Source organism: Corella eumyota, chromosome 1 (assembly GCF_963082875.1).
Source record: "Corella eumyota chromosome 1, kaCorEumy4.1, whole genome shotgun sequence".
Lineage (NCBI taxonomy): Eukaryota > Metazoa > Chordata > Ascidiacea > Phlebobranchia > Corellidae > Corella > Corella eumyota.
Window position 1 is genome coordinate 5,389,647 of NC_137490.1, and position 17,084 is coordinate 5,406,730.

Sequence of the window (17,084 nt, forward strand, 5' to 3'; positions counted from 1 at the left end):
TTTAGATATTTTCTATAGGAAAGCTTACTTTAGCTTTTGTATACAATATCCAGGTAAAACTTTTTATATTTTTGATTTTTTTAAGTATTTTTGACACCTTTGGTAAGTGGGCCTGCCTCTTCTTAGAATGCAATTATAATCTAATCAATGTCGACAATACGATTTTAATCTCTGTCATGGCTGGTGTTCTTAAAGTAAGGCGCCTACGATCTTTTTTTTGTTGTGTCTACATAAGGATTTTTGTTTAAATTAACATAATTTTGTTAATATAAAGACCACATGCAATTACGCCTAACATATAAATACTAATCCAATTTAATTTGTAGTAGTTAGGAAAAACAGCTCGCAGGATGGCGCACAAGATCAACACAAACCTTTTTGACATTTTTTCTTCTTTTCAACATCATAAGGTAACAATTATATAACTTCAATTTAAAGAAAACATTTAATATCGTATTGGCAATAATTTAATTTTAATTATTTTATATATTTTTTAAATTTTGATAATCTCAATCAGTTTAAAAAACTTAATCTTTTTCGTGTTAACGTCTTATCTTATGTTTGTTTATATTTTCGGGAACGACCTTGGTTAACCTAAACATCCGTCTTGTATGCATTTTTTATTTTGTTCAAGGCTTTATGTAAATTCAGTTGTTTATTTTACTTTATGCAAATTCCAAAATTTTTAAAATAATTGTATTTGCATAATTTTTTAGTTATGTACTTTTTTAAATAAATATTATTTTTAGGTACTAATTTTATTTTTTTTAATTTATTACAAATACAATCAAAAATTAAAATATCGAAAATCCTCTTTTTACATTTTGGGAGTTTTTTTTGAAGACCAAATATGTATGTGCAATCAAAGTAAATCAACGCTAGTGGGCGCTCGCGACAAAACGTATTAATAGGCTACGCTCATATTTGTTTATGAGCCGGTCCGAGTTATTTTTTTCCTTTATTTTAGCCGACGGATTGTTTAGCGAGAATACTATCAGTTGTCATTTATTAAAAAGGCCTCGTAGCGGCAAGTGAGCGTAATTTTGATTTATCAATATGCCAAGAACCAAGCAACAAAAACCAAGACACATAGCCGAAACAGAGAAGGCAAATGAAGGTAAGTTTGTTTATATTAATTCTTGGTTATTTATTAAAAATTTAACTTAAAAATTTGTTGTTATTTATCTTTACAAAGTTTTACTTACAATTAAATTTAAATTCTGTTTGGTAAACTTTTTGTATTTAATTACGTTTGCGATTGTTTATATTCGATAGGAACATATAAAATTGCGACGCCATTTTTTTATTACGTTTCGGGTGATATAAATAACAAAATTAAATATAATTGTGTTATTGATTTTCGGGTGTAGTAAAATAATTACCCTTGTTTTTTGAAGCATAGTAATTACTATTTTTCGCAACCTTTATACATATATTTCAATTTTGAATTTTTGTTTGATTGATACCCAATCAATTTTGGTTTGTATTTGATGCGGTGTATGGTTCATACATTCAGAATCATAGAGATAAGCGAATAGGCATCCGGTGGTTGTAGCTATAACCCGAGTTAAATTAACAACCCCCGCCCTAGATTTGTTTTCCCTAACTCGATTGGTTACTAATTGCGGTCCCCAGTTTCCTTCATCTCCCAATAAATACACAAGGAACGACTCGGTCGGTTCACCGCAAATTAGCTTTATTGAATCTTCACTCATAACTGGGAAGGGTCGAAAAATTTCAAGTGGTTTTGTGAGTGTAGGTGAAGTTAAATACGCCCTCGTGTCAATTTAATCCGTCATGTAATCAAACCTGGCTTGTTTAAATAAAACTGTTACTGTTAAGCTGTCGTAAAATCCCGCTTAGTTATTTTAAGGTTATTGCAATGTTACTATTTTAACTGCGCTAATTTTGGGCAAGACGTTTTCGAAATTACCGTTTAAAATAAATTACACAGGACTCTTTTAACTGGACTTTTTTTGGTGTTTTTATTTTAATAAATTAAACGATTAAACGTGTATGTCTATGAAATTGCAATGTTATTTTTGTTAATGATGTTTCAAGCAACGTTAAATCAATAAGTGCACAGCATCGATGTAAAAATTCGGTAAATTTATTATATAAACAGTGATATAAAGTAGAGCAAATGCGCCTTGTAATGCCTTGTGTTGTTTCTCATAACCCTTAAAAGGATATAACCATACTTAACTCCCACTCTTTATCCTACGTGAAACTAAAACACGGGATTGCCTAAGCACAGAAATATTACGGAGGATTGGTGTTAGCTTTACATGACGTCATAATAATAATAAAACAATAAACCCGCACAACAATAAAGTAATGCTAACGAGTCGATAGATAAATAGAAATGTGACTTGGTTTGATTGGTGTACTTTGAACTAAATGTTGTGAACTCGCTGCTTTCCGATTAATTATTTAATCTCTTGGTATACGTAAACGCGTTTTGCTCTCGGTGTGGCGGTTAGTTCCTATTAATAATGTGGTACAAAGGGGCGGGTGTGAATCAAATTTTTATATAACCAAATCAGCATTAACCTGCCTTCGTGCATATGCGATTATGAATCACAAAACTAGTTCAAATTCCAACTAGTTAGGGTTTAACATTTTCGCATAAAAATCGAGTTACAAAAACGCCAGTAAATTCGGTTCAAATAAAATTATTTTTGATATTATTTACTCGGCTGTCGGGGTATAATTGGGCTTATAAAATCTTACTGTCATCAATTTTCGCTTGAGTTCCCACCGCTATTTCCACATATTAAAACCAAGTGCCCTAAGGTCTTGTTTACCTTTGCGAAATATGCTCGTTAAATAATGGGGGCCTATTCACGCTTTATGATTCGGGGTGGTAGGGATCGAGATGTATGTATACACAATTCGGGCCGAGTAGTTTATCCCAAGACTAACTAAAAGCCCTGAGCGGAAGACCGGGATCGAACCAGTGCCTTTTTAACGTCTGAGTGTTGATACCCGATATTCTGGTGGTAGGTAACCGTGCGCCATTAACATAGGGCCGATATAATTAATTCAGTATTCGTTGCAATGTGGGTAAACCGGCCTGCTCGTGTTGCAACATAATATACCCTTACACCCTTACTGACATTAGAGACGTTTTCATGCCGCGCGCACTGACGTTTACCGAGTGTTTATTTGAAAACAATCAGAGGTGATCCTTTTAGGCTAGGGTTAAATTATTCTTGTCACGTGATCTCAAAAAATATAGAGCACACATTTTTCCGTGTCAAAAATAAAATGAATTTTCTTTGAATTTATTGGTGGTACGACAATTGGCATTTTTTTACCAGCTACTGTAGTTGGTTAGATTAAATTCTATTGTTTTTTTTTATAGAGAAATACAGTAATAAATCGTTCACCATTTTGTATTGTAATTCAACTAATCAAACTTCCCTATTAAGTCGACATTTTAATTTAATACTTGCGCACAAAAAATTACGTCTTTTATTTCTAAAAATAGGTTTCTTGTTTCGTATGTAATTATGTGAACAGACGTTACCGTTGTATGTGTTTATAGCAAATAAACAACTTTAAAGATTACGATAAAATCATGACATTTAAATATTATTTTCCGCAGCTCCGTCTTCCTCAATAGCAGAAAGTTCCAAATACATTTCTGAAAAGCAAATACCGGCGACTACAAAAATGGTAAGTAAAAAAATAATATCATATTTGAGCTTTTCTTAAACACCTTTTTCTTGCACATCCAGGTTGAAACTGATGAGGTAAGCAGCTGTAACAATACATGTGATCAACGTCAATGTGACGTCATAAGCAAGGATCGCTTGACAGGTAATAAATGTAATTATAATATTCAAAACACACTGCCCGATTCCAGTCGTGCGATTGTGGTTCGGGCACTAAATTGTGAGACCTGAAGTTAATATTGTTTTTCTTTTTAGACTCACCACAGAGCCTGCCAGGCGCTTCTGTTTCTCCACATTTAATGAAACATCAACAGAACACAGAAAATTCAATTCACAAAAAACTTGACCTGCCTTCCTTTTTTGAAACTAATCTGAATAAATCACCAGTGGCCAAAAGTGAAACAAATTTAAACCCAAGTAGCTTGGTTAATGTTAAACAACCATCATCACCTTTTCAACATCAACCAGTTGAATCAGAAAACCAATTTGACACAACAAGCAATCTAAATAAACTTACTGTAAAGAACGATCAAGAAACTGCAAAAACATGTGAGTCTTTGAAAAGAAAAGATAGTGTGGATCACAATACAGCTAACAGGCCACCATATATTGGCTCACAATCTACAAACTACGCTGATGCAGCTTCAAAATACATGGAGAATCTGAGACTGCTGATGGGACAGGGGCCTACACCCACAATGTTTAATAAACCACTTCCAGATTATGCAAGGGACTATGCCTTACATAACCAAGTAACAAGTTTTAACAACAAAGGTGTTCACCCACAAACTGTTAATTATTATTTGTCTGAATTGACCGAGCGATGGAATCAAATTATGCTCCAACAGCTTTCTAAAGTACCTGGCCAAAATCTGTTGGATGGATCTAATAGCCCAAATCTAAAACCAAATCATGCTGGCTCTGGGCAACATCATTCAACTCTAGGCATTCCTTATCCTAATGCACCCAAGATATCTCCAAATCCAATTTCAACTGAACAACAGCCTGTTGATTTAAAAGTGGAACATATCAGACAAAACTATGAACCGACATCACATTTTAATCAATTTCAGCCTTGGCCTGCACATCAACGTTGGTTAGACTATCAAGCATCTTTAGCTAAATTTACTCCAGGTATGCATGGTGTTGCACCACCATTAAACCTGCCTGAAAACCAAGATAGAAAGTTAAGGACAGATCTTCACAGTTCAAGTTTAAGTACAGATATTTATTCACCAAGACCAAAAACCAATTCACCATTATCTAAATCACGTCGACAGAGTGAAGTGAAATTTGATGGTGATTTTTTAAACAGAAAACATTTGGACATACCAACTTCTATCTATCCTTCGTCTAGCATGTTATCTTCCCCTGCCCCGAACAGTGGAAATAATTCTCAGAACTTAGTTTCTCCTGGAATGCAAAATCTGTTTTCTTTACCGACTTATTCTAGCCTTAGTCCACAATCCGCAGGAGACTTTACACGGGATCCTTATTTTTCCACCTCTGGAAAAATTCCACCTGTCAAGAAATCAAGGTCACGTGGTCAACCTATTGATAACATCCATGCTGCTATTGTAAGAGAAGCTAAGGAACAATTCAAAGGTTTGGACCCGGAAAACATGTACATCCAGTGCCCGATTTGCCAGAAGAGAATCAAGCGTTTGTATCACTTTCAAAGGCACATGCGGATTCACACCGGTGAAAAGACGCACCATTGCAAGTACTGTCAATATAAATCAGTCAGAAAGGATAACCTAAAGAGTCATATGAAAACTCACAACAAGCAGAATGTTGACACAAACAGAAGGCCGGGAAAGTCGACCACATCAAGCCACCATCAGGAGCGGGAAAAGGCCTCAAGAAACGTATATACAAACAAAGAAGAGATTTCATCTTATTCATATTCAGATTCGAGTAATTCATCTACAATTTTAGGGGAAGCGCACGGTTCGCCGTTAAATTTGGCAAATGCCAACAAGTTCCCACCTAGTTATATGCCATATCCTTGTTTTCCTACTTTTAACACGTTCACGCAAAAGTTTTATTCTACCCAAGGTAGTAGTGGGATCAGAGATATTAGTGACTTAACTAAAGATGAACCAAAACTCAAAGAAAATCAACGTACAACAGAAAATGTCACATTCCATGATACCGAAACAAAAATAAATGGAGAAAGCAGTATCGTAATGTCAACAACGTCTCCAAAGTTGGCGGGCTTTGGTCACTCGCCAGGCCGCCAAACTTTCGAAAGTAATCTCGGTGTTGTAAGCAATCGTTTAACAAAACGCGACAGTAAAGTATTGGAATCAACGCATACTGAATTAAACACAGAAGTTGAGGTTTCAAAAAAAACCAAACTTTCTACTAATATTGTTTCGGGTTTAATTCGTGCAGGTGATAAGAATGATTTTACGACGAAGTCAAACGAAAACACTAACAACAACAATAAACAAACAGCAATTCATGTAGGTCTTAGCTCTGTGAATCAAACAACAAATCAAAATGATCAAAAAATAGATTTGTTTGCGAATCGAAGAAAATTATCAGTTATCGAATCTGGCCAATTTTACAAAAGGTAAGAAAACTATCTTTTTACTACGAAGCACTTCACAAATTTTAAATAAAAAAATTTAATTTGGTAAAATTTGGTAATTATTTTTTCAGGTCACCCATAAGCAAAACAACAGACTCGGAATCCCCAAATTATTATAAATCGCCATTTCAAATCGAAAAATTTCAAGAATTTTTGCCAATAAAAAAGCAAGGTAGCCTAAAGTTATTTTTTTTAATTGGATATCCATGTTTTATTTTTAATAGGATGTTGTGTATCTTATCAGATTTTTATTTAAAATAATAATTTAGTTTTAAATATTAACTGTAGTTTTTTACAACAAATGTGTTTAATTTAAACATTATTAAATTGTGTGATTAGTTATTTTGATTTTTTTTTTAATTTGAAATTCTTAAAGCTAAATGCCATCGCTTTTTCACATGTTATTTTCACACGGTTTGAAACTTAATTTTCTCTTTTAATAATATTTTTCCGCCAATCACGTACGCTCCCAAGAACAATGAACGCGTTAATTTAAACTGATTGCAATTCGGTAATGTGGGTACGATCGAACGCCCTGGGACACTATGTTTGAACGTTAACAAACAAAGCTGAGTGTCGGCCACTTAAAGTATGACCGCATCTACCAGGCTCCGGGTAGGACTCCATAGAAAGAATGCGGCGCATAACCGGTAATTTACATCGTTTTTCCGCTATGTCTTTTAAACATTTAATTGCTAAGGCGACGTTCGATGAAACACTAAAACCTGTCCTTAAGCGCCTGTATGTCAATGCACCGACTCCCAATTAATCTCTTAATAACAAGCGGCCTCGACCCGAGCGAACTTTTCACTTTAAATGACGCTTTTAAGTTCCTACTTTTTTGAATTGTTTCTTATGGCGAGCTATGTAATCAGATTACAAGTGCCCTGTCTTCTGATGTCTTGTAAACATCGTGACAAATCGTTTTGATACTTCATATTTTAAGGGTTACATCAAATATGGCCGCTTTAATCTGTCTTATATTCGATGAGACGCCGTGCCAGTGCCTTTGCTTCGGGTTAAGGATTATTTTTCTGTCCAACCTAAACTTACACGATAAGCAGAATTGCAATCCTTGCCACAAAAAATCTTAACACCAGCACTTGAAATGAAAAATTAAAAAAATTTAAAATTTTAGACCTCGAGTCGAACTCCGAACGAAGTGTGGCGTCATCGAATAGTTTGACTCCGGACGAGTTTAATAAGGAAAGTCCGCGTTCCCAACTAAGTTCAACCTCGAGCGATGACGAATACTCCAACCACAACAATGTTTCACAATGGCAAGACCAACCGTGTAATAATGTGGTAACCAGTGGTAGTGAACGCCCGTTGTACTTGCTTACACCCTACAACAAAAACGATAACGCACCTGCAAAAAACGGGGAGATGATTAAAGATTTAGTTATGAGAAAAGACTCGATTTCAAACTCCATAGTTTCAGGCACAAGTGAAAACAGTCCACTGCCTTCATCTGTCGGTATGTTAAAATTTACGTTAAATAATTAAATAATAATTTATTAGTAAATAAAATAACGTTTTATTTAAATTTGGTTTTTATTTTTTTAGGTGAAATTAACTTTACCACTGAAAGGGAAATAAATAAGGAGTTCAGTTGTCGGCTTTGCAAGTTTACTTTTAACTCAAACGTCGATCTGCAAGGTCACATGTCTTTAAACCATAAACAAGACGGTTTTTACAAGTGAGTGCTTCTTGTCATAAGGTTAAAGGGATATTTATGTTGCCTTGTTAAAATTTATTAACTACAACAATGTAGCATTATGTTTTTTTTTTTTTTTTTTTTTTCATTATATGCTCAGTAGCTTTTCCAGAATTATTGTGACTTTTTGGTGGTTCAACTTTGCGCTTGCTCTTCTATATTTACTTCTATTAATAGTATGTCTTTTTATTAAGTTCTTTTTTTAGATGTAGCGAGTGCATATACCTTGGCAAGAATTTAAGCAAGTTGGTTGAACATATAAGAATCCATACCGGTGAGCGCCCGTTCAAATGTGACCAGTGCAACTACGCTGCTAAACGAAAGGACAACCTAGCCCAGCACAAGGCTGTTCGTCACGACAAAAGAAAGGGCAAACCCTCTGGCTTATACCCCGTTTATGATCAAAACAGTGCCAGTGAGTTGCAGCAACTTGACTTCAGAAAACTGTCAACTGAGCGTTCCCCAATAGTTCAACACAAAAAATCTATAGACTATCCCCAATTTTCGAAATTCCCCTTTGACTCTAACTTTTCAGCGTTTTCAAAAAACCATCTGAATAGGTGTGATTTGGAATCCATGCCCTCACCCACCGGGCCCCTAACCCCACCTTTCCAAATGTTTAACCCCGTTATGCAGCCGAGGTCGCCCACAATGTTGCATTATCCATTTTTTGTACCCCCCTCTATTATTCACCCTCTTGGTCTTAATTCGGTTCTTAATGGAGTTGGTTCCACAAACGGAAGCGAAAGAATATCTGGAAGATATTCGCTTAACGTTCGCGCAGCCTTAATTTAATTTTTACCCTTAACCACCCTTATTTTATAACCCCATATCAATATCGTTACACTGCAAAATTAGATGGTCTGGCGTTGGCAAGGTTTTGAAATTGGATCAAGCAAAATAGTTTCATTATGAAGGTAAAAATTAAAACATTTTAAACAAAAATAACATTTGACTGAATTGTTGTAGCTAATTATTTTAAATAATTTGATCTCGCTTCTTTATTGCGATCAAAACAGCCTTGTAATTATATTCGTATAATTATATGGCAATTAGCGAGCGAGCTATTTTTGTTCGCATTTTCTTTCGATCCAATTAGGTCTCAAGTTTATAAACTCCCGAATAAGGTTTGGTATGTGAAAATTTTATAAGATTTGTGGCTCCTATGGCCAGACTAAGGGTTGCGTAAAAAAATGTAGGATTTTTCCACTTATATCACCTTTGATATAAAGCGCCTTTGGCAATAATTTATTTACTTCAAAAATTGTTATCATTTCAATTGATTTCGATATATTACATAATCATTAAAATATTTGGAAATTCTTGCATTTGCGATTTAAAAAATAAATTAAATTGGAAAATTTGTCGTTTATTAAAGTAAAATCCGCCAAAATTTCGTTAAAAATTTGCTGTTTTGCAGCGAAATCGGAGACATGCAGTGACATCGCCTTAAACTTGCCTACCCTAACATCTGTTTGGCCAAATGTTTAGAGTTGGGGAGGATAAAAGCGTATACGATGCGCGCCGAGTTTAGGCGTAAATATACAAACGAGATAACTGGTCGGCAATCGCGTTTTCTGTAAACTGTTCCAACACGGCGAAAAACATGTCAAGGGGTTTTACAAATCTATAAAAAGCAAACTTTTACAATTCAAGTCGCCATTTTGATTTTTATTTGCCTTGTCGTTAAGTGAGTCATCGTGATGTATTGTTTAACTTAAGCATGTTATTCTTTATTTGGCCACACAAATGGTATTAAATTAAAAAAGAGGATTTTTGGCGCTGTTAAACCCTGCCAAGTTAAAAACTCGGGCGAGTTCGTTTGTAAAATGAATAATTTGATTGGTTCAGGGCCAGTGACCCCTGAGCCTATTTGTAGCAAAGTGTTTAACTTTTGGACAACGACTTGATGGGCCTGCAAACAAAATATCATCTAGAATAAACAACGGACGTTTCTTTGTTGCGTCACAAACCCGCTTTGAAACGACCGTTCGATTTTATTTCGATCCCGTGCCATCGAAAACAAACTAAAAAATGGGCCCCGTACCTCAAACCCTAAGCATACACGATTTCGTTTGTTTTAGTATACTTTGTATGACCTCAAACAAAACAACGCCCAGTCAAACTCCTAACTTTCGTTGCCTTATTTTTTTTAAGTTGTGTAGTGGGCGAGCGTTATCCGTTTCAGCCTAAGAAAACAAATCGCATCTGGGGTATCAAGAAGTCAAATAACATGTTATGTCCCTTCGTTTTTATTAGTCATTGAAAAAGCTTTGCCTTCTCAGTTGTTTTTCCGTTTAATTGTACTGGCATTTTGCAACAGTGGCCATATTTACGTTAATCCCTGTGTACATCCATCATAAAAACTAAAACGCGTCGATTCATAGAAAATTCCGATGAAATGCGTTATCCTACACTTGTGTTTATATCTATTAAGATCGCTTGATTATCAACAAAAAGTCAGCTTTCGATTGCAAAGTTTGGTATAAAATCCGCCCAGATAAGCGTATTTGTTCGGGGTAATGAACGACCACTCCTGTAATCTCGCTGGTTGTTTATTGACTCGTCCTGGGAGATAACACGGTGGCGCGTATTAAATTATGAAGTTGGGGTGTAGTTTACAGCTGCGCGGGATCGCTCAACCACGCGGAAGTTATAAATCAGACGTCACATCTTAATCAAGCTGCACACAGGAGATGTATATCGAGTCCGATCAACACGTATAGCGTAATTCCAAGCGCACTCACGTACCCTGGCTTATACTTAATGGGCTTAGATCGTCTTGAAACAATAGCGAGTGTTTACATGTTTGTTAAGGATAATCTATAAGGCGATCAATTTGACCTTTTTGTCTGTCAGTGTTCGCATAAAGAACTTTTCGTACCATCCTAGTGCTGCGACCGGGCATTTATTTTTGCAACACTGATCGTACTTAATCGGCTGCAAAACCTACACGAGGCCAATGCAGGGGTATTTCCGAATTAAGTCGTCTTACAATTTTTCATTATAAACCGTTTACGTTCCGAATTCGGCCCGTCAGACGACGCACTTCGCAACGCGCTCATAAAATAAACAAAATCGCGGCGGTTGCATGTTTACAGCGCTCGCTGGTTTGTTCTTGTTAATCCGTAAAATCACGCGTCACTTTCCTTTGTTTGATTGTTTAACTGATTAAACAGAATATTTTTAACTTGAAATTACATGATATTAAAATTGAGTAAAATGAAAACACATTTATATGTGGAATTACTTATTCCATTGGTAACATGCAAAAAAATTACATTTGACAATATCGTTTAGAATAAATATATCATTTTTCGCAATTTTTTTACAGCAAAGTAATAAATTATAACAAAAGCTTTACGAAGGGCTCTAAAAATGCTTTTTAATTAACTAGCAGATAAAAAAATTACGTAATTGGGAAATGAAGGCGTTATAAAGAAAGAGTCGATTGTTTAATGAAGTTAAGTGGAAATTCACCTTGTACTTGGTGCATTAGGGCACTACCCGTGAGACGCCCCTTAACAAACAAACATGCAATTAAAACAATATTACAAATCGCTCAGCTACCCTTCGTATACCAAAATTGTGGTAAGAACCGCACAGTTATTACCAGTACAGCATGTAGCACGTTGGTTTTACTCGATAAGAGGATTGGTTCAATTCTCGACTTTATTAATAAGTTTCGGTGTATGTAATATAGAAGGTATTACTATTAATACTGGGTATATCTATTTTCGTACATAATCCGATTCTAAAGTTAACGCACTGTATTGGGGTCACGTGTTTATATGCTTTATTTAACATACCACGTGGTATTATTTTTTGCTTAAAAGAATATAACCTCGTCCAGTGAATACAATATGAAATTCAATTTATTTCGGAAAAAAATATTTTTTTACATTCATCGATGTTTTGTTTGGTACATATTATATAAACATGCAAAAATATTATGTAACTTTTGTTGACAATTTAAACAACCGATCGCATATTTGCTAAAAAGGAATCCAATTAGGTCCAACCTATAGGAAACTGCGTATAGGGTGCAATACATTTTATCAGCACACCACTTTTTCTTCCTATATCGCAACGGCTGCCAAAGATATCATTCACTTAACGATAAAGGCATTTCCCCCCTGTTTCGCAGAACCTTATCGACATCGTGTGGGGTAGAAAAGACTTTTGTATTGAGCAAAAAAGTTTTATGACTACCGGGAAAGGGAAGGCTGACTCCCCTTTAGCGAGAATACACAATACATTTTATCGAATTGGGCGAAAACAAAAACGGTTTCACATCGCAATCCCTTGCCTAATAACCGCTTTACGCCGAGTAAAAGTGCCCTCGTCTCACGCGGAAAAAAAATTTCTTAATAATTTTTTGATACACATTTCTTTGAATCGGGATAAGCAATAAAAAACCTTTGCGCGAATACTTTTAATTTTAACTTTGATGATTGTTTATCTTACTAATATTGAAACAAGGTTAATTAAGACTACGACTGATATGTATTTTAGCAAAAACAAAAAAAAATTGCGTTGTCATAGCGCCGAGCCTAATTCCGGGAAAATAAAATATAAAGTTTTTTTAAAATCCATTGTTTATTTCCATTTTCTATGGCATTACCATCGACGTGATTACTTTCGGGCCTCCATCTAAGGCTTATAGGAACTTGTTTATATTTTGGGTAGATCTCCTCGCCATGTATAGCTGCACCCGCGTTAAACCTCGTATTAATGGCACAGCCAGTGTCATGGTACTGCATATTTGGCCCTAAACACAGACTATTTAGTTATATTACTCACGCAGGGTGAGATTAAAGGTTAGGAAATATGTCCGAGAGGGAGTTTCCAAAATTTAAAACTGAAACTATTTCTTCGTGGAAACAGAAATGTTCTTGCAGATTCATTGGTCTCAGCCTATAGGGTGATCGACGCCAGCTTTGACTGGATGTTTTTGTTGGGTAGTTGCGTCATGAACAAATACCGTTTATCTGTTTCCTCGTATTTACGTTACACTTACTTAAACGGAAGCATTCTAAACGTGACTTAAGCGCTTGTAGGTGCGTCACCGAATGCCGCAATTGCGAGTTAAACGGATGCAATATTTCGACAAACGCAAGCAAATTTGTCGCCTTTCCAAACCCGCAAAACTTTGCATTTCAAAACACGAAAATCAAAATAAAATTTGACGTGTGTCGTAGTGGATCAAATACTTTCGTGTAGGCAATTTTTATTATTGACATCACTCACTAATAATAAGAACACCTTTTATTTACCGTCAATAATTATACTGCACCAGGTCAAATTTCTTATTTATTTTTAGAGACTTTGAAAACGTGCCACACTGCTGCCACCATGCGATGTTTAATTTAAACAAAATTTTGTAATGTAACAGTTTGCATAAAAGGACAGCGCTATATCGAAATTGTATTAAGTTATTTTACGTTTTTATATTTTTTTGCATTTTCTTATACACAATATGCACTTTTTTTATTGTAAAATAAATCGTATAAAACATGTAGAATATGTCATTTTGTATCATAGAAATATATCAAGTGTTTGTTTATTGGAAAACGGAAAATGCAGTAAAATTTAATCAGTTTCTATTTAATGTTATTTATTTTTATTTTTATAGCCTGTTCAATGTTGTCGAACAGCGGGTTGCTAACAAATTATAAAACCGTACTAAATTGTAACGTATGTCTATAACTTTAATTTTTCAATCTTGTATCACTATGCATTGTAGTTTATAACCACGCTTTCTAACGTTAATCCAACCTGCAGTGTTATATTGTAATCGCATATATATTTTATACACTCAACTATTTGCATGTATTATGATGTTTTTAACATACTACGTAATAAAAAAAAGTAATAACTGAAAACATGTCATTATTAGATAAATTTATAATTATAGTTAGGCCTATTATTATGTTGCTTTATTTAGTTCTTTTTTGATTATCTATTAAGCAACAATTATATCGATGAGAGGGCTTTAAGTGACAGCAAGCTTTTGGTCGACGCGTTTTTACCACAGGCAATTTCATTATCTTAAACAAAAATACTACCTTTTTTAAACGATCTTGCTAGTTCTAAAAAATATCAAAATACTTGCTTTAAGTTTTACTATTCAAAAGTTGAATTACGTAGGTTTATACTGGGTACGTTTTGTCTTCGTTTAAATATTTATGTGTCGTAAAGAAAAATACACTGTTTAATAATATTTTGTATTTTTTAAAAAGTTTTATAAAATTTAAAAGTTTTGGTAAAAAACTTTGTCTAAAACCTTAAGTATGTTTGTATTATAGACTTCGACAATCATCAAAAAAATTTGAATTTTTGCAGGAAAACAATAAACCATTTTTTTCTTATTTATTAAAATTTAAAGGTTGTTATTAATTTTTTAAATCTTGGTCAATCGTATATTATGATATTACTAACTCAAAAATAAATTAAAATTTTAATTTTTATCACTAATTACTTAATAATAGGTATTTGTTTATTAAAATTTAAAGGTTGTTATTAATTTTTTAAATTTTTGTCAATTATATATCATGATATTAGTAACTCAAAAACGAATTTAATTTTTGTCACTAATTACTAATTAATAGGTGTTTGTTTATTTAAATTTAAAGATTGTTATTGGGTTTTTAAATTTTGGTCGGTTTTATCTTATAATATTTATAATTCGAAAATAAATTAAAAAATAATTCTTGTTTGTTTTTTATATTTAAATCCTGGTTTGTTCATTAAAAATTAAAGTTCGACATTAAGCATTAAAAATTTGGTATGATGTATTTTATAATATAAGTAATTAAAAAACATATTAGAAAAATAACTTTCGTTTATTTATCATATTTAAATGCTTGTTTATTTAATAAAAATTAATTTTAAGAATTTAAAATTTACTGTAATTTATATCCTAATATCACCAACTTAAAACTGGGTTAAATATTAGTTTTTGTTTGTATTATATAAATAAATGCTTGTTTGTTTATTAAAAATCAAAGGTTTGTAATATTCTTAGTTAATGTTTATGCATATCTTTTTTTATTTATAAAACTTTATGTAAAAATAATCAAATATTTTCGAACCATATTTTATTTATCAAATAAATCTAGTTTTTTTTATTATTACAAGTGCTTACTTAAGCTATGTATACAATTTTACATCATTGAATGGTCGTGGTAGTTAGCTCAGTGCGAAAGGCCCACAACTCTCAGTACTGAGTTCTGAGGTTTGGTTCCCAACTTAGACTCCTCAAAATAATCAACTTACCAATTTTTTGTATTTTGCGTACATAGGGCCGGTCATATGATCACGTGACCTAGCACACTAGTAAAAAAGTTTTAAAAATTTTTTTTTTTTTTAAATCAAAAGATAACTATACCAATAAAACCGCACTGTTCTAACAGCCGTGCTAGCAAAAATTTTTAGCAAACATTAATATTTCCGAGAGTTATGACAAATTTATGACATTGATTTTTAAATTTTTTTAGAACTGTTTTGGTATAACTAATGCTCAAGATAAAGAAATTTTCGAAAATAATTAAAAAAACAAAAAAACATTTTTTTATTTCGCGTACATTGAATTGTTCGCGTGACCTATTGACTTAATTAAACCCAAAATAAAAATTACCTCAAACTTTTGTTTTACTGAAAATTTTCGCGAAATGTTTTATCTTAAATGTTAGTTAGGCCAATGCGCGTCTAATAAAATACAAAATTTTAGGTTTTGAGACTTCATAAATTTTTAATAAAAATTTCATAACTTTTATGAATAGTAATATTTTCGAAAAATATTTTGTAAACACGGTAATTGGACCTGTGCGTTTCTAACACAACAATTATTTTTCGATTTAAAATTTTTAATTTTTTATCAAAAAATGTGTATGCAATATCATTGGCCAAAAATATCACGTGACCTAATTAAACCCAAAATAAAAATTACCTTAAACTTTTGTTTTACTGAAAATTTTCGCGAAATGTTTTATCTTGAATGTTAGTTAGGCCAATGCGCGTCTAATAAAATACAAAATTTTAGGTTTTGAGATTTCATAAATTTTTAATAAAAGTTTCATAACTTTTATGAATATTAATATTTTTGAAAAATATTATATAAACACGGTAATTGGACCTGTGCGGTTCTAACACAACAATTATTTTTTGATTTAAAATTTTTTATTTTTTTTCAAAAAATTTGTATCCAATATCATTGGCCAAAAATATCACGTGACCTAATTAAACTCAAAATAAAAATTACCTCAAACTTTTGTTCTACTCAAAATTTTTGCAAAATGTTTTATCTTGAATGTTAGTTAGGCCAATGCGCGTCTAATAAAATACAAATATTTAGGTTTTGAGATTTCATAAATTTTTAATAAAAGTTTCATAACTTTTATGAATATTAATATTTTCGAAAAATATTTTGTAAACACGGTAATTGGACCTGTGCAGTTCTAACACAACAATTATTTTTCGATTTAAAATTTTTTATTTTTTTCGAAAAATTTGTATGCAATATCATTGGCCAAAAATATCACGTGACCTAATTAAACCCAAAATAAAAATTACCTCAAACTTTTGTTTTACTGAAAATTTTCGCGAAATGTTTTATCTTGAATGTTAGTTAGGCCAATGCGCGTCTAATAAAATACAAAATTTTAGGTTTTGAGATTTCATAAATTTTTAATAAAAGTTTCATAACTTTTATGAATAATAATATTTTCGAAAAATATTTTGTAAACAGGGTAATTGGACCTGTGCGGTTCTAACACAACAATTATTTTTCGATTTAAAATTTTTTATTTTTTTAAAAAAAATTGTATGCAATATCATTGGCCAAAAATATCACGTGACCTAATTAAACCCAAAATAAAAATTACCTCAAACTTTTGTTCTACTCAAAATTTTTGCAAAATGTTTGATCTTGAATGTTAGTTAGGCCTAAGCGCGCCTAATTAAATATAATATTTCAGATTTTAAGATTTCATAAATTTTTAATAAAAGTTTCATAACTTTTATGAATAATAATATTTTCGAAAAATATTTTGTAAACACGGTAATTGGACCTGTGCGGTTCTAACACAAC

The 17,084-nt window shown here is 32.7% G+C and overlaps 1 protein-coding gene across 1 annotated transcript; it reads left to right on the forward strand.

The window, feature by feature from the left end:
* Positions 1-1,056: 1,056 nt before the first annotated feature.
* On the forward strand, positions 1,057-13,758 carry LOC145745855 (uncharacterized). The gene is made up of 9 exons (XM_082564067.1): positions 1,057-1,117; positions 3,611-3,681; positions 3,744-3,825; positions 3,936-6,258; positions 6,348-6,448; positions 7,415-7,753; positions 7,843-7,975; positions 8,200-8,910; positions 13,317-13,758. The coding sequence occupies exons 1-8, from the start codon at positions 1,057-1,059 to the stop codon at positions 8,786-8,788; spliced, it is 3,699 nt and encodes a 1,232-aa protein (XP_082420193.1). The 3' UTR covers positions 8,789-8,910; positions 13,317-13,758.
* The last annotated feature ends 3,326 nt before the right edge of the window (positions 13,759-17,084 follow it).

What these genes read in the sequence shown, in the direction of transcription:
- LOC145745855 (XM_082564067.1), top strand. Translation starts at nt 1,057, where the DNA reads ATGCCAAGAACCAAGCAACAAAAACCAAGACACATAGCCGAAACAGAG. An exon ending in AACAGAGAAGGCAAATGAAG is followed by an intron (nt 1,118 to 3,610) that starts GTAAGTTTGTTT and finishes TATTTTCCGCAG; the next exon opens with CTCCGTCTTCCTCAATAGCA. An exon ending in AAGCAAGGATCGCTTGACAG is followed by an intron (nt 3,826 to 3,935) that starts GTAATAAATGTA and finishes TTTTCTTTTTAG; the next exon opens with ACTCACCACAGAGCCTGCCA.